We start from the raw sequence: 25,521 nt of genomic DNA, 5'->3' as shown, positions 1-25,521 counted from the left end.
GCCCAGGGGCCATAGTTTGGACATGCCTGGTTTAATGCATACTGTGGAGCATTTCAGGCAAAGCAATTACATCTCTAGGAAGACAAGCAGGCGATGGATCCCGCTTTGGAAAAGTTGCAAAATGCATCTTTAAAATGACATTGTTTACAAGATCACAGGAAGCACTCTAATGTCAAATGTATGTGATTTAATTTAATCTTTTAATGAACCCGCTCATTATGATATTTGACTGAGCATGGTTTAGCCTTTCCAATTCCTGTTCTCTGTTGCCGTGGTGATCAGAGCCATGTTTACTCTCTCCGTTTGACTCCTAATGTAGCATCACGTTAATAGCGTCGGGTCGTGGCTCTGCTCACTGAAGGTCTCCGCTGCAGAACATTGCGCCACACTAATTATTCTCATCTGTGATTGGACCACGGCCTTGTGCTTTGTTGCCAGGAAACAGCCTGTGTCCAGTCATGTGACATTTGTGCCCTTTTATTGTCCACCGTATTCACCAGCTCCATCTATCTCCAACTAATCCATGGACTTTTCCAGATTGTTCCGACACATGGCCTGCTGGATCAAACCCTCCAGTGTGCAGTGTGACTCATGCTAATGCAGTGTCCCCAGTGACTCGGGTGCATTCTTGTACATGTCACAGACAGAGCAGAGACCGAGGCACAACGAGTAAAAGTGGAAAACGACCTCATCTGGCCCACTGTGACGTCAGCGTGTGTCGTTTACTGATACCGCAAGTGCTGTTGTTACTAGGGCCCAACAGATTTTAGTAACCAAACACTCATGTTATGTATTTTTGAGAAAAGATGAGAAACTGTGATTAACTAAAACAACTGTATTAACAAAATAACATTATAATGAAATGACATGATCCTAAACACTGTTAGCACTACAGTACATAAATCATGGCCTGCCTTATTCAGTATTGCCTCAAAGACCAGTATGACTTAGAATGTATGCTAGTATTTATTCTGGATCCCTATTAGTTATTACCACAAAAATTACTATTCTTCCTGGGGTCTATGAGTCTAACATCTGTAGGCCATGATGACCCACTTTTACTGTTATATGATTTTTCTTTTTCTTTTTTTAGCCTACAAAAGATAAAACTATAGTACAGAGATTTAAAAACATCTATAGATAAAAATTAACACAGGCATTCTTCTATTATTATTATTTTTATTTTATTTTTTTAGGTTAATCTAGGCTTGGTGTCTGGATGATAAATCAGCCTGTGAGGATTGTTGGACTTTTGCCCGCACTTAGTAGACCTGCTCTTAATAAGGAATTGATGTGAACTTGATTATGACATAACTCCAGTCCCTCGCATCCTGGCTCCCCTCAGAGCATCCTTTTCTCTCGCCTGAAGCTGGAAAAACTGACACCCATTAAAGCCCTGATGCCGCAGCGGTGACATCACTCCCAGATGAGGGCGCTGCGTCCTGATTGGAGCGCGTCCTCAGCCAACCAGAGCGCGCACGCGTAGGAAGACTTTAAAACATTTCGGAAAAGTGTCGTAAAGTGATCAGAACGAGTGATACGCACGCCACGGTGGACTGTTCAGGACTTTGGAGCGCGTTAGCCCGGTTTGGACTGATAGCTGCCGTAATCTGCCGTTTCCAAGGCCTCCTCCGTCAGCTCAGCTCCTCACTGCACAGACAGAGACCGCAGCAGCATGTCTACACACTTCAGGAGCGGCCCATCCTTCGGCCTGTCCGCGGAGGTCAAGAGCAAGGTACGAGGGGACACTGTGACTGTCAGGAGGAGCACATGTTCACTCTGATGCTCTGTGTGTGTTCTTGGGGACCGAGGACAGTTCATTTGGCTGGTACAGTGTGTGCACCAAAACAAAACAAATGTTTAGATATTTAATTATATCATTTAAATATATTGAAACTTGCACAGAAATGATGATGTAACTAAGCCTGTGGTATTAGACTTGAGAGAGACCGTAAATCCTGAATGAATCCTTTTCCTTTTGGCCCAGATAAAAATATAGACCTTAAATAAATAGCCTAATTGTATTACATAATGGTCTAAGAAAAGAATTTTGGTCTGACAGAATACAGTAGGTATGAAATTTAAAGGGGCATTATGTAACTTTTTGTTCCACAATATTATCTCCATCTCCATGGAGACAAGCAGGTGATGCTACCAGGCCAAGTCAGATCTGTGGAGAGGCAACCCCACTCACAGCACATATGCAAATAGTTTTTGAGCAATAAGGTTTAATTAGCAATTAAATGAAGTAAAGGCTGTAAATTAAGAAAACAGTGAAAGTATCAATATCCAGATACTGAGAATAAAACTAGTACCAACACTTGATACTTATTTTAACAAATATTGATACTGAATTAAATTCTTAAATATTAAATTGGGTATCAGAACTTGCGTAAGACCACCTGGTAATTAAAAAAAATATATATATAATTATTCTAAATTAGTTAAAAGTCATGTTCTATTGTATCACTGTCTTATTGTGGGATAAAAATTTCATTTTGTGTATTGTGTCTTTTCTTGGGTATCAAAATAGAGTTTTATTTTTCAGTATAGTGACAGCTCTAGTGGGTATCGTAACTAATGTTTGAAGTAAAGCTGCAGAACATTCCAGGCAAAGCAATAACTTCCACTGAGACAAATGAACTGATAAACCACGCAGTGCACTTAACATGTGTGTGAAAAGTCCAACTCCAGTTCATTTGCTTAGTCATTAGTTATGTCACTGTATATTCCACTTGTATTTCAGAGATCAGACAGGACTGTTCCAGCAGCTCTTTGATTCCGCTTGTGTTTTGGTGTCTTCTCTGAATAGCAGTATCCATCAGCGCTGCTTTAATCACACTGTATAGATGCACTTTTCTGTCATTGGCCCCATTTAGCTCTCAGTGGGCTCTTAATCACCCGTGCCCTGGCCCAGGTCTGGGGCTTATTGTGTGCCGCTTGATTACGTAAACAAGAGAAAATACGCCATGGTACCAGAATAATGACTGATTTCCAGGTAGAGAGGACTGAATCTGAACTAAAGCTTAGTGAATAATAGGGCCATAGCCTACATATAATGGCCTACTGTACTAGTGGAGGTGGTGGAAGTCTGTAGAATCAATGAAGAGTGGTAGAATGGGTGAAAAATCTGGATGTTAGTGATGGCACTGGAACACTTTCATTGTTCCTCTAATTGTAAGTAAGCAAAGTAACATTACAACAATTATTTAGTGTCAAATATTTGAACATCATTGGATTTACTTTTTTTAGTAGTTGGCTTTTGTGTTCTTCAAGTGCTTTTGAATCTTACTCACAGTTCTGGTATTTCTAAACCATTTAGGGTATTTGTGGTAAAAGCCTAAAGATGTGAAGAACTTACTAGAATACTCAAGCCAGACTTGGGGAAAGGAAGCCAAATATCTCAGTAGAAAAGCTACACCTTGGAACACTTCATTGAAAATATAACTGAATTCAATTTCCCACCATAGATCTGGAGTAAATGATTTTCTGTGCCAGCTCCAATGGACACACAGCTGGTCTTCGGAAAAGGACTAGACTGGTCTAAATCCAAGTGTTGTTCATTTGTAGTGTGAAACAGACTGAAAATAAACAACTGCAAATTGTTTCAAAATGATCTCTCAAAATGTAACTGTAAACATTCCAGTTACACTTACAGTGAGGGCCTTTATAATGATTTTTATAGCCTACTCAATCTGGCGGAATAGGAAATTAACACATGACTGACTGGCTCTCTTCTTTTGCCACACTGACACATGTAAGGACTTGCATTGCCGGCATGTTCACACATTATTTAATATCCTAATAGTAAGTAGAGGTTTGCCGTGCATTCCAGGAGGGTGACTTAAAGCAGCAGGGATGCACCAGGCCACTGTCAGGTACGTGAGCCCAGTCCCCTGCCTTTTAAGGACGCAGCAGACTCCCGTCAGCGCGCCGCTCTCTAAACAGTTTACATGGACGTCAGGGAGGACAAAACACTGTCCTGACACAAAGCAGACACACGGGACACTGATGCTCCAGCTGTGCCAACGCAGCAATCCAAATAATATCCACACCAGCATTGTGCCATCTCAGTAATCTGCCTTTTATGGTTAGCTTTAGTATGCAGATGGTTACCGTTAAACAGCAGTGTGCAGATGGTTAGTTTTAAACAGCAGTATGCAGATGGTTAGCTTTAAACTATGCAGGTCGACCTATTGTGCTCATGTGTGAAATGTGACAAACGTTCTTTACATTTTACATATGGTTATGAACAAGGCAATATTATTTACAGCTTCATGTTTTTCCAAGTTACTTAAAGGTGAACTCCATAAATCTCTGGTGAAGGATCTGCCACCTGCTTGTCTCCGTGGATATGTGATAGATTTGTCTGAATTGTTTCACAGTATGGCATTAAACATGTCTCTGTCTCCATGTCATTGCGTCTTGATCCTATCAGACATAAGCATGTTTCTCAAGGTAAATGCAGAAGTGATAGAAGCACCTGCAAGGAAGATTCCAGGCAGTGCATTAACATCTCTATTAGGGCTGGGTATCATTAAGAAGTTGCCGATACGATACATACCTTGATACACAGGCCACGATACGATACATATCTCGATACAGTGCACTTTCGATTTGATATGATATATTTCAAATCGATTCGATACGGTTCAATAAAAAATAAAGTCTAAATCATGGCTGTGATACTAAAGTCTTTGTTAAACCACTTCTTGTGCAAAGTTCATAAGAAACACAAACATTTTAATCATCAATACAGTGAAAATGTCAAATGTGTTGCATAAATGAGTTTCCTTTCACTCCACAAGCCACAAAACTGTAGCACTGTAACAAAATAATTTAGTAAAACACACGTAAAAATACTCTTGCTGAAATATCAATACAGTAGCCCACGATATCGATACTGTATCATCACATTAAACGATACGATATATCGATATTCCAATATTTTTGCACAGCCCTAATCTCTATGGAGTCAAGCAGGTAGTAAACCCACTACTAGTAAAGTTACACAGAACAGCTTTAAGTTAGTTTGGTATAATTTTATTTTAAGACACGCATAACACAAAATCTGATTTTAGACCACTTGTGTCCAGAGATCGACCAATATGCATTGTGCCGATATATTTTTGGGCCGATATATCAGTTGATCTCTTGTCCAGACAGAATCATGGCTCTATCTTCAGCTACTTAACTTCTTTTAAAAATATTCTTTCAAATGATATTAATTAAAACATGCAGCTGTGTTTTAGTATTTCTGTATTCTACTTCAACCAGGCAGCCATGCGAAACCAAACTGAACTGCAATTTGAGTTGGTGCACTGATCTCCTCACTAGGGGTGTGCAAAAATATGGAAATATCGATATATTGTATCGTTTAATGTGATGATACAGTATCAATATCGTGGGCTGCTGTATCGATATATTTCCAAGAGTATTTTTTGGCATGTTTTACCAAATTATTTTGTTACAGCGCTACAGTTTTGTTGCTTCTTCAGAGGAAGAAAACTTGTTTATGCGACACATTTGATATTTTCACAGTTTTCATGATTTAAATGGGCATGTTTCATATTCACTTTGCACAAGAAATGGTTTAACAAAGATTTTTAGCATCACAGCCATGATTTAGCCATTATTTTTTAACCGTAACAAATTGAAATATATCGAATTGAAAGCTCACTGTATCGAGATATGCACTGTATTGTGGCCTTTGTATTGAAGTATGTATCGTATCGGCAACTTATTGATGATACCCAGCTGCACTCCTCACCTGTTTATTTATGGCATAGTTTATTGTTGCCAAAAATAATTTAAAACGTCAAAAGTATTATGGTACCTTTCTACCTGCTGGACACTCGTAACACTTTACATCAAGGAGTCACTCAAACATTCACACACACACATCCATACATTGATACACAGACACACTGCAGGAAGCAAGGTGATTTAGTGTCTTGCCCAAGGACATAACAATGCTCTGATAACAGCAGGAATCAAACAAAATCTTTGCATCAGTGAATGAATGCTTGCTCAACTGCCGCCCATGTGACTAGATTCTTGCTCCCACCAAAATATTTGAAAGGTTAGTAAGTAAGAATTTCTGTGTTTGCTGTGCCAATTGACTTGCCATCACGAAATGAGTATCTGTTCATGTGGGGTAGAAATGTAAATTTTAAAAAATGAATGCCTGGAATTAAAACTGTCGCTATTAGCCCCCCTTTTATCAGCCCTGTTCTGCCTGAATAGTCACTGTATAAGGCCAGGTTTTGAGTAAAGCCAGGAGTGAGAGAGGGAGAGAGGGGGAAACCTGAGCGCGTCCAATGAAGTGAGCGAGCCAGGCGGGACAAGACGATCAGAGAGAGAAGGAGAGAAGGAGAAAGAGAGAGAGAGAGAGAGGGAAGAGGAGGGAGAGGGAGTGATGTTTGGGAAAGCTGTTTCTCCCTAGTTTGGTGTGATGGAGTGGAGGCTATGCAAACCCTTTTGAAATACATGCTTTTGTTGGCCACTGATCCCAGACTGAGAAGACTTATCTGCAGAACATTTACAAGTATTCAGTGTGTGTGTGTGCGTGTGCGTGTGTGTGCGGATAGGGGCAATAAGAGTGAGAGAGTAGGGCTGATTGATTTGGAAAAATATCTGTTATTGTGATTTTTTTTTTTTTTTTTTTTGACAAGCATTGCAGTTGTGTTTAGACTTTGATGTTTTGTTTCTTATTCATATTTGAAGCACATCCAGGAACATTAACATTTGACAGAAGACTGAAATATGAACTGCTGAATGAGAATGTTTTAGTCTGACTTTCTGGCTAGCTCCAAGAAGGGTGTCAGGATTAATTAGTTTTACAATTACATGGTAGCTCTTAATTGAATCCCCTCTCCTGAAGTACTTGACATCATGGTACTATTGTAATTTACAGTACAAAAGTAAACACACAGTAGGACTACAACAGTGAGGCTGCCGTGTGTCTGCGCAGGAATGCCCATGGGCCTTTTTCATTTCTCCTGTTATTTTTATACCCCACATCTCTGGTGTTTTATTAGCCAATATGGTCCACTGCTCCATACACAAAGATTGTCTTACCTTATGAGAAAAGAGTTATTTTAGTAACAAAATCCCACATATGAAACCAGACATTTCCTCAGGCGAGTCGTGTGTCAATGCGGACATGCAGTACTGTACTAGCCCCACTGTTGTAAATGTTTTTAAGCATGTGCATGTTTTATTTGTTATTTGTTTGTATTTTATTTGTTAATTCTCCCTTGGACACTTTAGGGTGTGATGTATGACAAGTAATTCATTTCTTTATAGGCTTATAGTAAAACACATTCATCCAGGCTTCCCAACAAAAAATACAGGAATGTTGCTCATTTATTTCTTCTATAAAAATACAGAACAAAATATAGTGACAGGAAAATGTGTGTAAGTTTTAATATTTGGCTTCATACTTCTTTAACCAATATGTTACCCTTTATTACCAAATTACTAAAATGTAAAAATTAAAATGTGAAAAAGTGGAGGGAGGTTTATTATCTGACAATATCTCTGTATATCTGAACCAAACTTCATTTGTTTTGTTGAACTCTTTGATCCCTTGAGAAGATCTTAAAAGGTCATTTAGTATAGCAATTTATGAGGCTATTGTGCATATGTATAGAAAGAAATATCTAGAATTAACAGGATAGAATAAATGATATCAGTATAACAAGTGGCAGAAGTGTAAATTCAACCATTTCTATCCCGTTACCTGTCAACTAATCAGAGCCTGCGACCAAACACATATTTAGTTATTCACATAAGAAAACTCCATCTGAACCACAGTCCTCCTTACCGTCTCCACTACTACAGCAGAATTACCAGTGATTTGTGTGTGTCTAAGTGTCCTCATTGAACTGTAATGATTTTGTTTTACAGTTGGCTGGAAAGTACGACCACCAAAAGGAGGAAGAGCTTCGATTATGGATTGAGGAAGTGAGCGGTCAGAGGATCGGGGACAACTTCATGGAGAGTCTCAAAGACGGCGTGATACTGTGCGAGTAAGTGCGTCATTGGTATCCTAGTATTTTATGTCACCATAAAATAAAATAACTGCCTCTTATAAGATAATCAGCTTGACTAGACTTTCTATCTGCCCCCCTTTTGTAGGCTCATAAATGCTCTCCAGCCTGGCTCCGTGCGAAAGATCAACCACTCCAGTCAAAACTGGCACCAGGTACAGCACTAGCACTACAGGGCAGGAGACGGGACTATTCTTACTTTTCTCCGACTTCTTTACTGACACTGATAAACGTATTATCAGCTTTTAGTGCCCATCATTTCAAAGGATGTCCATTTTACCACTCAGTTTATGGGCACTTTACGAGGCTCAAAACATAAACAAGGATTTTAATAGTTAGACTTGAAAGCCTATTGAGAATTCTCACCGGGATAGTTCTTGGAGAGCTCATGTAAAAGCCTATTTTTGGTCATCTCACAAGACGCCATACAGCAAATAATAAGATATTCATCAACAACACAAAACATAACTATTTTTCATTATTCAACTGTTTTGGACACTTTTGTTCTTTTTACAATGTGGAAGTGTGGGACAGTTGAATGTATGAGATAAATGTATGTAAATGCACTGAATTGTTGCAATGGACTGTTACTTTTACGCTTTAGTTAAATCATTTTCCAAAACTACAGTATTTTAAAAGTTGTTAAAATATGCTTCCTGAAGTCCTAATTTGGAAGATAGAAATAGTGAGCTGCAATTTTGAATGGACTTCATAGAGAATGACAATCATTCCAGACTGTACTGTACTCATACCACAATAACCAAATATTCCATTTTCCTCATCTAATAAGATTTTCCTCTTTCCTTTCATGATCAGCTGGAGAACATCGGGAATTTTGTGCGCGCTATCACAGAGTATGGCTTGAAGCCTCATGACATCTTCGAGGCCAACGACTTGTTTGAGAACGTCAACCACACTCAGGTCCAGTCCACACTCATCGCCCTGGCTGGAATGGTGAGTACTGACTCTCATGCACCAACATCTGCTCTGAGAGACGCTGTCCAATCAACAAACGACTACATGCTCTAGTCTATTGTGACATTTTTTTATCTCGGCTCCTATAATCAAATTTTATAAAAGCCTAATAGAAACAATGTAGTTATTAAAATGAATTTTTTTCTTTAAAACGTGATACTTTTTGGATTTAGGCCAAGTCCAAAGGTGTCCATTCCAAGTATGACATCGGAGTGAAGTATGCAGAGAAACAACAGCGACGATTTGCTCCGGAAAAGCTCAGAGAGGGACGCAACATCATCGGTCTGCAGGTCAGACAATAATCACATACATGTCTAGGAATCTATGTGTTTACTTTTAGTATTAGTTTCAACTCTAAAATACCTTTCAGTGAGTCCTGTTAAGTGATAATGTTTTTTGTCATTGACATGTAAAAAAAGAGTTTTTTGGTGTCACATCATCTTGAAGTGTGGCAGTGGATTTCTGCTGAAGTCCTTTCGTCACTCTACTGTGATCTTTGTTCTGTGCTTTGTTCATGCATGAATTCTTTTTCATTTCTCTACAGATGGGCACCAACAAGCTGGCAAGTCAAAAGGGCATGACTTCCTATGGCACGCGGCGCCACCTCTATGACGCAAAGATTGCCATGGATAATCCTCTGGACCAGTCCACCATCAGTTTACAGATGGGCACCAACAAGGGAGCCAGCCAAGTACGCACTAGATTTCTTTTTCATTGTCTGAATTTTAGCAACGATGGTGGATTGAAATATAATCTTCACAAACATGAAATTATGGTATATAAATGCAAAAAGTGAAGCATTTTTACTTGTTACAATCCAAAAATGGTGGAAGTGGAAATAATGTAACAAGATTAATAACTATTAGCTATTGCCCACTGTCCAATGAGAAAAAAATCTTGTTTTGAAATAGATTGTGTGCAGGTTTTTAATCAATAATGTGTCTAGTCCATAGAATGTGTAAATGAGCATAACTAACATGCTGGCCACCACATTCTAAATAGGAAGCGAGCACAGGCTTCAGGTCACTCTGTTTTGAAAAATGATCGACCTTCTCAGGCTCTTTTTTTATTTCACTATTTTGTCCATAAATCAGTTCCTTTTCTTAATACGGAACTCTGCTCTGGATTTGCCCCATAACTGCTAGCCTTGGGAGCTTCATTTGACTGGAGCTGAACACTATGGATGATGTCAAACTCCCTACACTTCTTTATCCACTCTGGGGTCTTGGCTCATGGAATCTAATCATAATAATCACGCAAAACTCTCGTCTGAGCGTTGTAGGGACAAAGTGGCATACAATATATTGTAACTGTACCGTGCATTGAATAGTAATTTACTTCGGCACCATGAGACAATTGAACCTTGCATTGTTGATTCCTTTTCCTTTTTAGGCTGGAATGACAGCCCCAGGAACCCGGCGGCACATCTTTGACAAGAAGCTGGAGCTGGAGAACTGTGACACCTCCACCATCTCCCTTCAGATGGGCACCAACAAAGTGGCTTCACAGCAGGGCATGACCACCTACGGCCTGCCCCGCCAAGTTTATGACAACAAATACTGCGCCAATCCCACCGAATACTTCTATGACAACGGTGACACGGTGGAGTTCGATGGCTACAACCAGTACTCTGACTGAAGACCCCAAAATTCAACCCCCCTCCCGCAATCTTGCTTCAAACAACCCAACACCACTGTCACTGAGACTATTACGTGTCCAACATTGACATCATTGTTGATTCATTCCCCACCGTTTTTTTTTTAAACAAGTGTGTTGTTTGTCTTTCCATGAGTAAAAGAAAACGATGGTTTACATTTATAAGAAAATTGGCCAACTCTTCTATTTTTAGAAAATACCATGACAATTTGTATTTTGGTCAATATTATCCAAAGAGATGTTTTATAATTTTTGCTATTTATACATTTTTCTAGTGCTTTTATACTTTCCTTCTAGGGAGTTGTTTTCTTGCCACATTCAAGTGAGATGAATCCTAAATGGATACATTTCTTGGCCATCTTGGTGCTAATGAATGTTGAATTTGCAGATTTATGATAATTTCTGTATTTTAAGAACCTTCGCTGGCTTCCTCTTTGCTCTCCTGCCCACTATGAGCTGATTCTGCTTTGCAGGGCAAGTTTTATGATGGTTTTGTTTAGCTTATTAAAGGCTGTTTGTTGAAGATGGGGGGGAAATCAAATGCTTTTGACAGCGATTGTAAGTAATACGTTATGGTATTCTATGTTTAGTTTTACATTTATGCTCTTCTTGCAGTTGCTGCCTATCTTTTTCACTTGTGTGTAATTAACAGCAAAGACAGAGAACTGAGGTGTGACCAGAACATGGCAAAGGCACATCAGTGTTTCTTGCTACTGTTCTACTGTTGTTAACCCACCGAACGACCTGAATGTATTGTGTCATGTATTTTAGGGCTGAAGCTCCCCCTGGTGTTAATTTCTACAATGACAATACCGTGTTCTTTAAGGCAAAGAGATCGTCTGATGTGTGAAACTAACACTTAAACATTGTTATTGTGCGCCATCTAGTGTTGTAAGATAATTCTTGCCCTTCTTTGATTTCACTAAATTAAATAACATTGAAATTTTAAATAAAATGTCATAAAACTTGGATTTTTTTTAAAATAAATTATATATAGAGATATTTTATATTGCTTGTTTTTATTCCCATAATTGTGAGAGAAACTTTATATAAAATGTATTTCAACTGTATTGCAAATGACTAATCTTTTGTATGTCTGTCACTACCTGGCATTTGTGCAATAAAACACTTCAAACATAAAAGTAGTGGATTTTAATACTGTATTTTCATTACTACAAAATTCACTCAATTGTTGAAAAAGAAGCATTTCAATGAAAAGAGAAGAAAACTGGACAAGACAAAGTTCTAAAAAAAAAATGCATTGGCAAAAGGAATGCAAGTACGTTTGATTATCAAATACAAACTGTAACTTTGAAGAAGATAAAGACAAACTAATCATTTCTTTTGTGTGTTTATACCTACAACAAATACCTGTGGACATAGTATGAAGTTAACTGACGTATAATGTGAAATGCAAATGGTCACGGTCTTACTTTCTAATGAGGTAAATCGTCATGGAAACTTCCTACTTCCTATTTAGGTGTGCATGTGCCCAATCACTGACAAAGAAGGAAATACTGCTGATTTCCTGGACCTGAGTTTAGTTTGCTCTGCCCAGGTCCCAGATACAAGGTTTAGTCCAGGGGTCGGCAACCCGCGGCTCCAGAGCCACATGCGGCTCTTTAGCACTCCCCTAGTGGCTCCCTGAAGCTTTTTCAAAAATGGAAAAGGAATGATTTTTTTGGTTGTTGTTTTAATATGGTTTCTTTAGGGGTAAAACCCTCATTCATCTCTGGTCATGGATTGATCCATCAGCTGTGTGCAAATGAAACACATGAAAAGTGTTTCAGCAGAACAAATAGATGAGCTGAAGCGGGGGGTGGTGTCCGGTGCCTCCACCTGAGAAGCGCTTTACCCGAAAAACAAAAACAAAAAAACATGTGCACAGACGGACCACTCAGAACAACATATAACGAACCAAACTGGATTCACGCTTCTATCCGGATGCTTTGCACCAACTCGGAACCAGCCGTGGTCGAGCACGGAGGACCAGAGCAGACTGCCCGGACCTGTGGTCCACAGCGCATTCTCGCTTTTCCCGCACGGAACCAGCGCACAGATGACAGCACTGAAGCACTCAGACCCAGTCCTTTGCGCCCTGGTCTTGCTCGCCCCTGTCTGGAACCAGGACATGGAGGACGAAGCCTCCGGACAATCTGACCAACACTGGACCCCCAGCCCCGTCTTGAGGGGCTGCGCGCTGACTGCCCCGTGTGTTTGGCGCTGTTGCCCGAGCTCAGAGCTTCTGCTCCGAGCGGTGTGGTGCGGTGAGTTGCGTACAAAGTTGTACATGCTGCTGTTTTATGAGTGCTCCTATGCACGATCAGAAGAAATGCGACTGCTGCTCTGAATGCTTCCGTCATCGTCGTCAAAGCAACAGGTAAACGTCGGTCGCACTTTCAGCGCGTCAGCTCCTAAAACTCCGTTTATCTCAGTTTACACGCAAACGTGAAACCGGAGTTTTCCAAAATCTCCACTCTAGCCAGAGTTTTTAGAAAGATTTGTTTTCAGAGGTGAACTCGCCGTTTTCGTGTAAACAATGTGAACAAACGAAGGGAAATGTCTCCGTTTTTTAAAAATACCTGTACGTGTAAACAGGGCCTAAATGACAAAGGAATAAACACTAACCACCTGATTTCAGTGGCTACAGACGGCGCACCGAGTATGAGAGGGTCGCAAAAGGGGTTTGGGTAATCATGAAAGCTCATTTTGTATTTGTAGCCTACTTAGTCATTTTAATAGTAGGCTTATACAGCTAATATACTGACAGCCTATGTTGCCTTCATATTAGGTTTATATAAGGCTTTTCATTTTTTGCGGCTCCAGGCAGGTATGTTTTTTGTATTTTTGGGCCAATATGGCTCTTTCAGCATTTTGGGTTGCCGACCCCTGGTTTAGTCTTATGATGTGAAATACACAGAAGTGGATTGAGGCAGTGCTCTCATCCGTGAGAGAAAACCAATATAGTTACAGGTCTGTTGGTTAGTTACACTGTGACCAATATATGTTGTAGATTCACTAGACTGGATCAGCAACTGGAGAAAAGTCCAACATTGAGGTTGAAGGAAAACTTCACTATTGATTGGCTGCTTCACAGGCATCGATCCAGTCGCTGTAAACATCCACTGGTTCTGACAGATCTGCACATAACATGGTCAAGGTATTAATTTAAAAAAACACAGAGGAAATATATTAAACTCAGTCCACAGAACATCTTCTCAGTTAAGTCATTAACTTGACTAATACTTAATACTTTTACTTGCAATAGTTTAAAAAACAGATTTTTGTATTTGGATGACTGTTTGTATTATATTTGTTTTATTTTGGCTTGACTTTGGCTATTTTCATGAGATATGCACAATGCAAATGCTTACTATATTTGAGATTGGGCTAAAATTAAGCTATACTGTCACTTGACTTGATACATTACATGGAGTTAATTTGTGAGGTTATTTTGAGGAAATAATTACTTAAGATAAAACAATGCAGTAATTAATGTGTAATACATTACAAAAAAATATCTTAAGGTAGACTTTATTATACCCAGACCTGTATTTGTGTGTTTTATATCATATGAATTTACATTTTTTGTTTCACCTGTTAACTCCATCAGCTTAATTACTAAATAATTACACAACATAGATCTGAAACTATGACCAGCACTAATGCAATTAATAAAAATGAATAAGAGTAATAAATAGCAGATTCAGAAGTGTGAAAGTGTGAAAAGGATACATGTTATAGGGGTCTGAAACTCCTCCAAACAAACGCTGCAGGATATAATTCCTGTGTTTCGAGTTCTCTCCCTGAAAAAGAAACACAAACGTTAGATCACACATTATTAACTAATTTTCACTCAGTTTAACTCACATTTTCACATCACAAGACTTCTCGTGGTTACAGAAGGGACAGGTAAACTGGGTGTCCAAATTTCCAGTCATCTTCTTCTTGGGAGGTGGCTTTCTCTTTGACTTTCTGCGACCCATTCTAGGATGATCAACACAGAGACATTCAAATGCAGTCTGGAAAAATAGGTTGTGGAAAAACTGCCATGATAATCGCTGCTTGAGATGCCATGCATAAAATGACTGAATGTCCCTTTTTACCCGGGCCAGTCCCAAATTTAAGCCCTGTGTCCTCTGTCCCAGCAGATTTACATAAAACCAGTGATTTGTCCCAGTTTTTTTTACAAGAAATGTCCCAGGTGTCCCTATTTTTTACCAATCTGATACCTTCCAACAGTAAAGAGAGGCATACATTGTCATTTCTTTAGGCAAAATACAGAACAGCTGCTTAAAATAACAAAAACAGAAATAAAATGTGACTATATTGACTCATAATAGTGCCGAGTGCGAAACAACTGTCCTTAGTTATGCAATCATTACAGTTTTGTTACTATCAACCAACCCAAACCAGGGATGTCCTAGATTTTTATTTGGAAAATCACAATGCACCAAGATAGAAGCTTGTTTTACTGAACACTTCTTCTATAATTGCATTTGAAAAGAAGATAATTATACGTAAAAACAAAAAAAAAAACAATTATATCAATGAAACAAAACAGCTACACGAGAAACAAGAACGCTAACGGCGAGCTAGCTATAACATCGTGTTGTAATGAGTAGACCGTATGCATTATGTTTGGAAACAGAGAGAAAAAATGTTTCGTGCGTTATACAAACAAATGCATTCAACAAATACCTGGCGTTTCCTCTCCGATCGTAGAAATCACTTTTAATCGCAAGAAAAGGATGCTCGGTCCTCGGTGTTCCGTTCCGCCGGATGATGCTGCGGCGTCACTAACGTCACAGCTGATTGGTTCGTGGGGAATCAGGTCGGATTGTGATTGGCTCGCCACACGAAGACAAACCAACGGTAGGTGTACTGTACAACAATAACAACAACAACAACAAGAGTATTTTGTCTTATAATAAAATGTAAAAGTGTAAATGGTAAATAGTCATAAGATGCACAGCTCATAAACATACACCTTTTTGTTCTGTATCCATTATATTTAAGTTATGCTATTTTCTGATCTAGAAATTGAAATGTGTTTTGTTTCATTCACACATGTTTAATACAAAAATCCTGCATATTTACGCTGAGTTCTTCTCCCAAATAGAAAACACTCTGTTCCACCTTGTCATGTTAGCACAGGAAGTGCTCCATTGCGATTTTGAACTCCATACAACTTGACTAGAATCATTTGGATCATTTCAGCCCTGGAATTGCCCATGTCTGCTAAACAAACGGTAAAAGGTAGCTATTAACTTGAAAACTACAGCTTCATGACATCACAAGAGCATTTTGAGCTCTGTAGATGTAGAAGGACAAATAAAGGATTACTCATAAACGTGTTAATGAAAAAAAAAAAAAAGAGGGAAAAAAAGGAAAAAATTTGTCATATTTTTTTGTGTGTTTTTGTCATTTTTAAGCAGCTTTTCTGTATTTTACCTAAACAGATTACACTTCAGGCCTTTCTTTACTGTTGGCAGGGATCAAATTTGTCAAAAATAGGGTGGTGTGGGATATGTGTTGTGTAAAACTGGGACAAATCAATGGTTTTGAATAAATCTGCTAGAACAGGGGACACAGGGCTCAAAACTGGGACTGTCCAGGGGAAACAGGGACGTCTGGTCACCCTAAACAAAACACAATTCTGTGTATGTTTGTGATAAGGTAACATTGTAACATGTGAGTAAATTTAGCTAAATGTAGGACCTTAAATTTTCAGTTTCTCCATTAAAATTTCGGGTTTTGTAAGAAGTGTTACAGGCAAAAATCTGTTGTAGTAGTTTGGGAATGAGAACAACATTCTCTATTCCTGAATAATATGTTTCTGGATCCTTCATGTAGTTTATGCACTTTATATAACTTTACGTAACTCTTATTTTAATAGACCCATGTCTTTACAGCGCCACGATTGGCTGAGCTCTCGTGTGGGCGGGGCTTTGTTTCAAAACAATTGACGCAGGAAGTAGCGTTGTCTTGAACCTTGCTCCATTTTATTTATTTATATACGTGTATTTCGGTCTTGGACGTAGAAGAGAGCGGATCCCTGTGGTAAGTGTGTTCAGAGACTGTCTCTGTGGCATTGAGCACGTTTAAAAATGCTATATTTGTTGTAGAAAAGTCTTGTATAGTCTTTGCAGTCAGTGGGTGAAGCTAGTAGTTAACATACATTCAGTACTCCAAGTAGTAGCTCTGCAGATGACTTGTGTGCGATCCCATAGCACACCTACTTGTATTTTTGTTATATGTTGTAATTGTAAATACTAAAAAACATGCACCAGGGACTACAGGTGGAAATTAGCTCTAGTAGTGCTACAACCTGACACAATGCATCTCTCCTGTTAAGGTTAATGTATATTGTGCACTGCCCCTGTCTCATAAATAAACTAAATACATAAATAAATAATGTCAGTGTTATTGCCCTTGTCCGTGCAACTGTATACGTCATCTTTCAAACAGTCTCTTATCTCACTGCACCACCCCTCCTCTAGTCTGAACCACCCACTCCAGCTCTCTGTGCCTCTGGGTGTCATAGTTTGCTTGTTTTTGTCATGTGGACTCAAAAATGGAGGCTAGTCAAAACATTTGCTCCACTATTGGTGAGTCATTTTTAATTTGTTGAAACTATTATTGTTTTTATTTTTTACCCATAGGAAACATCAGTAAATTGTTGAGGCAATATTCTTTTTTGGAAGCTTTTTATTACCACTCAACAAAACGAAACAATGTTAAATGATAAAATACATGTTAGTTTTATGATATATCACTCAATAATATGCACTAAGAGGGGGTAACAGCTGGTAGTAGGGCATAAAAAAAAATCTAAAAGTCTAAGTATAAATTCATGTTGTTGAAGGTGATTATTTTCTTCTGTATACATTATATTAGACAACATGGCGACTGAGGGTGAACCCACAGATCTGGTGAAAGTCCTACACCTGCTCGTGCTGTCATTCACCTGGGGCATGCAGCTTTGGGTCACATTCATTGCAGGTGATTATAATATTCTCATGAGCAGTAGTTAATTATTACACTGATTTTGACTAACTTCACTTTTATATGTGGTTAGGTTTTGCTCTGGTGCGGCAGGTGAGTCGGCACACCTTTGGCCTGGTGCAGAGTAAACTTTTCCCTCCATACTTCTACTGCCTGCTGGGGAGTAACTTCATCAGCCTGACCCTGTATGCCTTGTACCACCCCAGAGAGCTGCTGGAGACTCAAGAAGCCATACAGGTGAATGGGCAACTGGGCATCGTTTAAGAACATCTTTAAAGTAGGTCTGTCTCAGTCACAAATCTGGAAGTGTGATATATTGCTACAAAGATATATGACATATGACAATAGTGAAACTACTCTATGCCACTGACAAAATAAATCTATTCTCAGTTGTTACGGCCTGGGCTCGAAACACAAAAGTAAGGGGAGATGACAACAGTGACGGTTTTTAGCCCTGGTGTGGACGTTTATTGTAAAAGCATGAAAGCATGATAGTAGTAATGGTAGTGATGGTATCAGCGTGGTGGCATGGCAGGCCCGCAGGTCAGAGTGGAGCAGGAGAGACAAAGGGGCAGATGTATGCATGCATACAGGCTTTATACTCCCACGGCCCGGCCTTGTGGGAGGAGCAGGCAGGCAGGGCAGGACCTGGAGGCGAGGACACACACACCTGGAGGAGAGAAAGAGAGAGAAAGAGAGCGGCAGAGAGGGTGCAGGGCGAGCCACGGCCTGGGCCGTGACACCGTAAACCCTTTTCTAAATGTAAAAAATGCAGAATGAAGCCCCTTAGTACTTAGTTAGTATTTATAATTAGAAAAGTTACTTTTTAAACTCTCAACAGCTAAACTGTTATCAAACTAAAAATAATATAAAAAAATGTATAAATAAAATCTAGACATGATTAAATATTTCTTCTTAGGGTAAATAAGTGTTGTCCAAATGAGTCCCGAATGAGTTGTACAGAGAGGCAGAGACTCGGTAAATAAACTTGTGCCTCAGACATCTCCATCAGTCCAGGACCCAGTGACTTGAGTACTCAACACTGAGTGTTAGAATTGGCTATTCCAGCTTGACTCTGCTTCCACAGAAGGAGGTTTAAATAGGAGCTAAGAAGGACAGCCTGGAGACATATTAGTCGAGATAAAATGAGAAGTGCATAGCAGACCACTTCTCTATAAGACGAGTTGACAAGAGAAACTGATGATGTTAAAGAAGGAATTCTGGAATAGTTGGATGATGCCAGAGAAAATGTAAACAATGAACTGGTGCCCTAAGTCTGTGAAAGGGATGCAAAATTCCACAATATTGAGCCCCCTAAAATATTATTCCAAATATTTTTTATTGAACATTCAGTCAATATAATAATTTTTGTGACAGGTTTCTCTGAAAGCACAATATACAATGTTAAAATCAAATCAAATAATGAATGTAATTCTAAAAACATAACACCCCTCAGTAATATAGTAGGCTATAATATAATGCACCTATGGGACTGTTTAGGGCAGGAGTTTCCAACCTGTACCTTGGGCGCTACCAGTAGCTCTTCACCCGCCTTCCTAATAGCTTGACAAGGGATGTCTTTATTATAGGTTTTGTACTGAATAACTAAAGTTTGGTTAATTAAATGCCTATTGCCATTACAATCTGTACCTCATCTAAGGCTCTCTGTGGCTCAATTTCTCATGACCGCTAAAATTTGTATCACTGGCATTTTTGTTTTGTAAATGTAGCTCACTGGAGGGAAAAGGTTTAGGGACTAGGGTTTAGGGACTAGGGTTTAGGGACTACGGTTTAGTTCCATTCATTTCTGGGTGCTGAGCTTAGTCAGTTTCTTTAAATGTTGCAGTTCTTGATCACTGACTAATTTATTTTTGTTTGTAGATGCTGCTGTACTTTGTAGCCCTGGTCACGGCTACTTTAAATGCCCAGTGGTTCGGTCCTTCCGGTACCGAGGTCATGTTCCAGATGTGGGAGGTGGAGAAGGAGCACGGGTTAGGACAACAGATCGGACTTGGCAGCCAAAAGGAGGAATATGCCAAGCTCAAAGAGAAAGACCCTAAGTACAGAGAGTACAGGAAAGTGTTTGGGCGCTACCATGGGCTCTCCTCTCTCTGCAACCTGATTGGCTTCATTTGTGCCACTGTTAATTTAGTTTACACTGCTCTAAATCTCTCCACCATATAAAAACTAAATTTACTTGATTCAGACAATAGACCAAACTGTGAAATGGTACATGTACTTTTTAGTTTGCTTTTCATAATGATGTTTAAAAAAATATTGAATTACTATTTTTGGGCAGCCTTATATTGTCAGCAGAGGGCAGTATTTTTACAAAATAGAGTTCAGTGAACTGTATTACAGTTTTGTTTTGTTTTTTTAGCTCCAGTACTCTTCATGTTATGAATTATATTTTTGTAAGTTTATGCATCTTTTTCAATGTTAGTAGCAAAGAATGAAAATATTGCCAGAATTAAAATTGGCCACTTGCAATATCAGTTAATTTTTACGTGAAGAGCGGCAGAAATATATTTATAATCATAATGACAATATATTTTCTTTACAGGCTAGGCAAAAACTGTATAAACTGTCATCTAAATTTACCTGACATTTTTTTATCAAAAGAGACTTAGGATTTCTTATTTTCTCAAAATCCGTGTTTCATTTATCCATATCAGTATATTAAATATTGCAGTGATTGTATTTGTTTTGATTATATGGCATATTCTTATAATAAACTTTGAGAGGTTGATTCTCTTGCCTTTTGCATCAGGGCCATGTTTCCATGATGAATTTATCATAAAAGATCTTCCTTGTTGCCAGCAGGCAGCTCCTGGTTGAGATCTGTCAGGATTCAATTCAATTACACTGAGTGGTGGCACACATCAGACTCACAGTGGGCCAAAGAGACAACACAACTTGGCTGGCTGATAGGTGAGGACTGCACCGGCTTTTAACAAACTGTGTATTATAGAATAATGCTAAAAACTGCTTTTCTAACTTGGAAGAAACACATTTAGCTTACCTCTCATTTTATTTGAGGTTAAATGAATGATGTTTTTATCTATTTTGATATGGGGTTTGGGCTCCTGACCCTCAGGGGGCACCAGAGAAGCAACAGAGGGGGGTCGAGGGCTCCTAGGTGCCTGATGGACATAAAGAAAGAATACATTTATGTAGACTAAATTCAAGTATGTAATCTTAGATTTGAACAAACAAATACAAAAGGCAAAGAAGAGACTGACCTGAAAGCTCTGCACAGGTGAGGCAGAGGAGGAGGGTCCAGGGCTGTGGCTCTCAGCAGGCTGACAGAACAGCATCACAGCATTACAATCCTTTAGTCTTTTTACACACAGCGCTGCAGCTAAAACAGTGAAACCAGTACACATTTAGCAAAGGAAAGACGTGCACAAGAGCAGAGGCGCCGGTCTGCAGAGGCAGAGGGCTTCTGCTGCAGGCAACCTACAAAAGGTCATGTCAGGTTAAACCATGCAGACATATTATGTAACTTAAATATATCTTTAGTGTAATCATATGCAAGATATACAGAGATAATAATGTGATATATGTCCATTCAACACACGTGTAAATGAGTCTTACCTGCTGAGGAGCCAGCGCTGACCCACAGGTGGAGGGCCCAGGGCTGTCCTCTCACTGAAGCTGGAACATCTCATACACAAAGGTTACAACAACATAACAACCACACTACTGTCTTTACACAGACACCACTGTCTTTACACAGCCACTGTCTTTACAACACTGTCCCTAGAGAACAGCGCTGTGTGAATAGTGCAAGAGGAGGAGGACGAGAGGTCCCAGGTGTCAGAGACCTGTACCTCTTCCTGCCGCCCTCCTGTCAGACAAAAAACACACAAATCAACACTTTGTTTCAATGACAAAGCAAACTAGATAAAACGGCAGCAAAATTAATCACAGATTTAAATCTAAATTTGATCAAAGAAAAAAAGACTGAAGTTATTTAAGATTAAATACGGTCTTAAAGTATTTATTTATCCATCTATCTGAGATAGAGAAGGATTTATATTCAAATGTGGGTGGTACTTTTTAAAGACACTGTATTTTTCAGAGTAGTTTTCAGACACCATATCTTTACTCCTACTTAAGTAATAATTGGTTTGAAGTAACAATACTCTCCCCACCGCAAGTCTATAAAAGATTTATGCTGACATGTTAACATTGTGTTTCTTGCACCACTCCTTTAGATATGATTTAGTCTCATGTCTCTGTCCTATCCTTTGAAAATACCAGATATGAGCACTATTTCATGTTTTGTCTTTGCAATTGCATTAACTTTAAATTACAATTCAGATGTTTCATCCAGACAGTTACTTTTAAGTTACTTGAATATCATAACACGCACAACAAATGACATGACAGAAAAACCTGAAAACAATACAGGCTACCGGTTACCATAGCAACGGGGTCTGGGTCAGCTGACCGGGGTAGGACAGGTTTATGACTTTTCAGAAAAAAAATTAAATAGCCTATCCCGTAAACAATCAAGTGGGACTCAGTAAAGAAAACCTTCATTCTGTCCTTTTCAACTTATTTAAAAATAAGGGACTGAGACTCAAAAGTGAAATCAAAGGCAAAATAAATGTATTTGAAATTTCAATAAATCACAAATCTGGTCACAATCATCAAAAAAGGACACCTGGTTTAATGGCAAAAAAAAAAAAAAAGTATTTTGTAACCAGGGATTTCCAAATTCTACACACATTACACATTTTATTCAACATTACAATATTTATAGATTTACTGAATAGTTTACAGATGTACTTTTTATTCTAGCAGCAGGAGGCATTTAGGTAATGACTGACTAAATCAAATCTATAAATACAACTTATTAAAGCTGCAAGATAAGACAGATTTAAGCAGGTACAGTCAATATTACAGTGCATATGGCATGTTGGCAATTATATTTGTGAAGATTTCTAATTTTATTTCCTGGTTGAACACGGCACGACACGGCACGACAGCAGATACAGAGCCAATTTCATAACTTTTACCTAGCAAACATACTGTGAAAAAGGGGCGTGTCTAAAATTACACAATAGTAAAATTTTCCCTGCATTTGAAAGTTTTGATAACAGACGTATTCCTTTTTAAGAACCTCTACGTCCTTGATTTTTATCCTTTTCTTTTCTTTTGTCCATAAACTAACACAAAACTGATGTAAAGCTATGATAAATATTCACTACAAGTAAATATCACCAAACCAAGTAAAAATTATTAGATAAACCTCTCATACACACTTTAAGAACAGGCTAAAAGAGGCAGGTTTTACACCGAAGCAACCCTCTCCATTTATCCAGGCTGGGGACTGGCACAGAGGGACACACACAGCGCCCTCTGTGGCAGGATTAGACCCAACGCCCGTGTTCGTACAGAGTTAGCGTGTTAGTAAGTGCGTGCAGACATACTCACAGTAAACAGCAGCCTTTGGACCTGTAAAGACTAGTTTAAAAGTAAAAAAATACGGCTTAGATCTGCAATGAGAAGAGTCAGAAGAGTTAGAGTTAGAACTGTCATTTCACAAGACAAGACCGAAACAATTTTACAACATACACAATGGCAAAATGAATATGAGATTTAACCTTTAACCCTGTAAAGTTAATACAATGTTTAAACAGAAATGTCAACGTATTTCAAAGTGGTTAAAATCAACAGACTCTGTGCAAACCTGTGGAAGAGTCTGATTAGGACAACTAGCATTTCAGTTTAGTGGCAGGTTTAGGACCAGAGCCATCAGACTCTATAAACCAGTCCAAATCTGGCCCACGTTTAGACCAGTTCAGACCAAACCAAATACAAAACACATCTTTAATCAATCCAAGACTCAGATCAGTTTTCAGACCTTTTCAACTTCAAATGAAACTGTTGAAGGGTTAGTTTGCAATAAGTAATTTCAGTTTCACCCAACAGTAACATGTTTTACCAGCCTGTTTAAATCTGGCCCATATTTAGACCAGTCGAGACACACACCAAAAACACACAAGTGCCTAAACCAAAATGCAACCTGTGGAAATTACGGTGTGAACATTTAATCTGGCCCACTCTACATTTAGACCCGATAAGACCAAGAGAGACCAGCAGTCTCCATAAAGGTGAGTCAACATTTAGAATATGGCCCACTTTAGGACCAGTTTAGCCCTAAAGCTAAAACCTTAGTCTGTAAAATCGTCAGCATAATCAGGACTTGTTTTGAGATGATGATTCACACAGAAATGTCACCTACTTGAGTTAACGTCTGCATGAACAGACCAATAAAACCAGTGAAACCTGCAGCAGGGAAAGATCCGTGTTTTTCTAAACACACATCTCTGTTCTTTCCTGTTCAGTCCGGGGCTGTTGGTGCAGTTTGTGTTCAGGATTCTTTATTTCTGTTCAGTCCTGTTTTAATATTTTAGTGCTTTGACTTAATAGCGTATTTTGTGCTGAAATTGTTGCACTTCAGTGTTCAATTCAATTCTCATTCATTCCATATTTGATTATGGCCTTAGAAAATGGTCCTTTCTTGATTAGTTCAGAAATTTGTCTCCTGAGGTTTTTCTTGGGTCCATTTGTGGCTTTGTTTGTTGCTGGTGTTGTTTGTTACTCTTAATTTAGTACAATTTGTGGCTATTTTACCCAATTCTCATGGACATCAGTGACGGTAACATTGACTGTCACAGCTAAGTTAGTTAGCTTACTACTACTAGCATTAAACCAAATATATTTAGTATTTTTATGAATTAAATTAACTGCAAAGTGTCCTAAAAAGGTAAAGTGATCTGACCCGGGGCATGTGAGAGCTCAGATGGTTGGACTTGAGGCTTGTTGAGTTCAGGTTCTGCTGAAAAACAAACGCTATTAGCTCATAGCTGTTAGCTTAGCTTCGGACGGTGAAATGTGGCCTCTCTCTCGGAGCGCAGACGGAGAATGGCAGAAAATTCTAATCTTGGGGTTTATATATGCAACTATTGGCAACCGTGGAATGTCTGTGTGTTGCCATAAGAGATATAAACTTGTTTTAACTTTACATTTCATTTGAGGAGAGAGGATCTGTATAACCATGTAAAACCCGGACAACAGGTGACAACAATGAAATAAACGTAGGAAACATTATTTTATCACCAACATTTCTGTATTTACCACTTGAAATAGCTCATAAATAGCTTATAACTGTTCTAAATCACCGTGTTACATACACTGAGTGTAGGGCAGGCCTGTCATAAGCATTACAATGACCTAATGTATTATGACCTAATACATTTACTTGAGTCACTATTTACAGATATTGTACTTTCTTCCCACTGTGAAAATACCAGACATGAGTACTATTTCATGTCTTATCCTCACTACTGCATTAACTTTAAATGACAAATCAGGTGTTTCGTCCAGTTACTTTTAATTTAAGTTACTTGAGGAGTAGTTTCCCCAAACACTTTTAGCAACTTAACACATTTTTTGACTTGCACATTTTACTTAGACTTGAGAAATATTTTATTTGAAGTAACGTTACTCTTAATTTTGTACAATTTGTGGCTATTTTACCCAATTTTGACGGACATCAGTGACAGCAACACTGACTCTCACGGGTTAGTTAGCTTACTACTACTAGCATTAGGCCAAACATACTTAGTATTTTTTATGAACTAAATTAACTGGAGAGTGTCCTAAAAAGGTAAAGTAATCTGACCCGTGGCATGTGAGAGCTCAGGTGGTTGGACTTGAGGCTTGTTGAGTTCAAGTTCTGCTGAAAAACAAACACTATTAGCTGTTAGCTTTGCGCTAACACTGATGTAGTGTAATATTCAAAATAGACACT

General features: G+C 38.8%; 3 protein-coding genes across 6 annotated transcripts; 2 read left to right on the top strand and 1 right to left on the bottom strand.

The window, feature by feature from the left end:
• Positions 1–1,499: 1,499 nt before the first annotated feature.
• Positions 1,500–11,827, top strand: cnn1b (calponin 1, basic, smooth muscle, b). Its single transcript, XM_020937708.2, has 7 exons — positions 1,500–1,735; positions 7,912–8,033; positions 8,143–8,209; positions 8,871–9,008; positions 9,203–9,319; positions 9,574–9,720; positions 10,422–11,827. The coding sequence occupies exons 1-7, from the start codon at positions 1,676–1,678 to the stop codon at positions 10,665–10,667; spliced, it is 897 nt and encodes a 298-aa protein (XP_020793367.1). The 5' UTR covers positions 1,500–1,675; the 3' UTR covers positions 10,668–11,827.
• A 9-nt stretch (positions 11,828–11,836) lies between these two features.
• Positions 11,837–15,489, bottom strand: elof1 (elongation factor 1). Its single transcript, XM_020938734.2, has 4 exons — positions 15,387–15,489; positions 14,556–14,672; positions 14,421–14,491; positions 11,837–13,825 (listed from the first exon to the last, which is right to left on the bottom strand). Exons 2-4 carry the CDS (start codon positions 14,669–14,671, stop codon positions 13,761–13,763), a joined length of 252 nt encoding a protein of 83 aa, XP_020794393.1. The 5' UTR covers position 14,672; positions 15,387–15,489; the 3' UTR covers positions 11,837–13,760.
• A 1,141-nt stretch (positions 15,490–16,630) lies between these two features.
• On the top strand, positions 16,631–20,442 carry tmem205 (transmembrane protein 205). Of its 4 annotated transcripts, none has more exons than XM_020938047.2 (5): positions 16,645–16,748; positions 17,189–17,296; positions 17,586–17,690; positions 17,767–17,930; positions 19,575–20,442. In XM_020938047.2, exons 2-5 carry the CDS (start codon positions 17,263–17,265, stop codon positions 19,875–19,877), a joined length of 606 nt encoding a protein of 201 aa, XP_020793706.2. In that variant the 5' UTR covers positions 16,645–16,748; positions 17,189–17,262; the 3' UTR covers positions 19,878–20,442. The 4 variants fall into 4 exon arrangements, with proteins under 4 accessions (XP_020793714.2, XP_055008937.1, XP_020793706.2 ...); XM_055152961.1 differs by having other exon boundaries at positions 17,574–17,690; XM_020938055.2 differs by lacking the exon at positions 17,189–17,296 and having other exon boundaries at positions 16,631–16,748.
• Positions 20,443–25,521: the final 5,079 nt, after the last annotated feature.

The sequence above is a fragment of the Boleophthalmus pectinirostris genome, unplaced genomic scaffold (genome assembly GCF_026225935.1).
Source record: "Boleophthalmus pectinirostris isolate CB_2022bp ecotype Guang Dong unplaced genomic scaffold, ASM2622593v1 HiC_scaffold_17, whole genome shotgun sequence".
Lineage (NCBI taxonomy): Eukaryota > Metazoa > Chordata > Actinopteri > Gobiiformes > Gobiidae > Boleophthalmus > Boleophthalmus pectinirostris.
The sequence above is the reverse complement of the archived record's forward strand: the minus strand, read 5'-3'. Positions and strand labels throughout refer to the sequence as shown.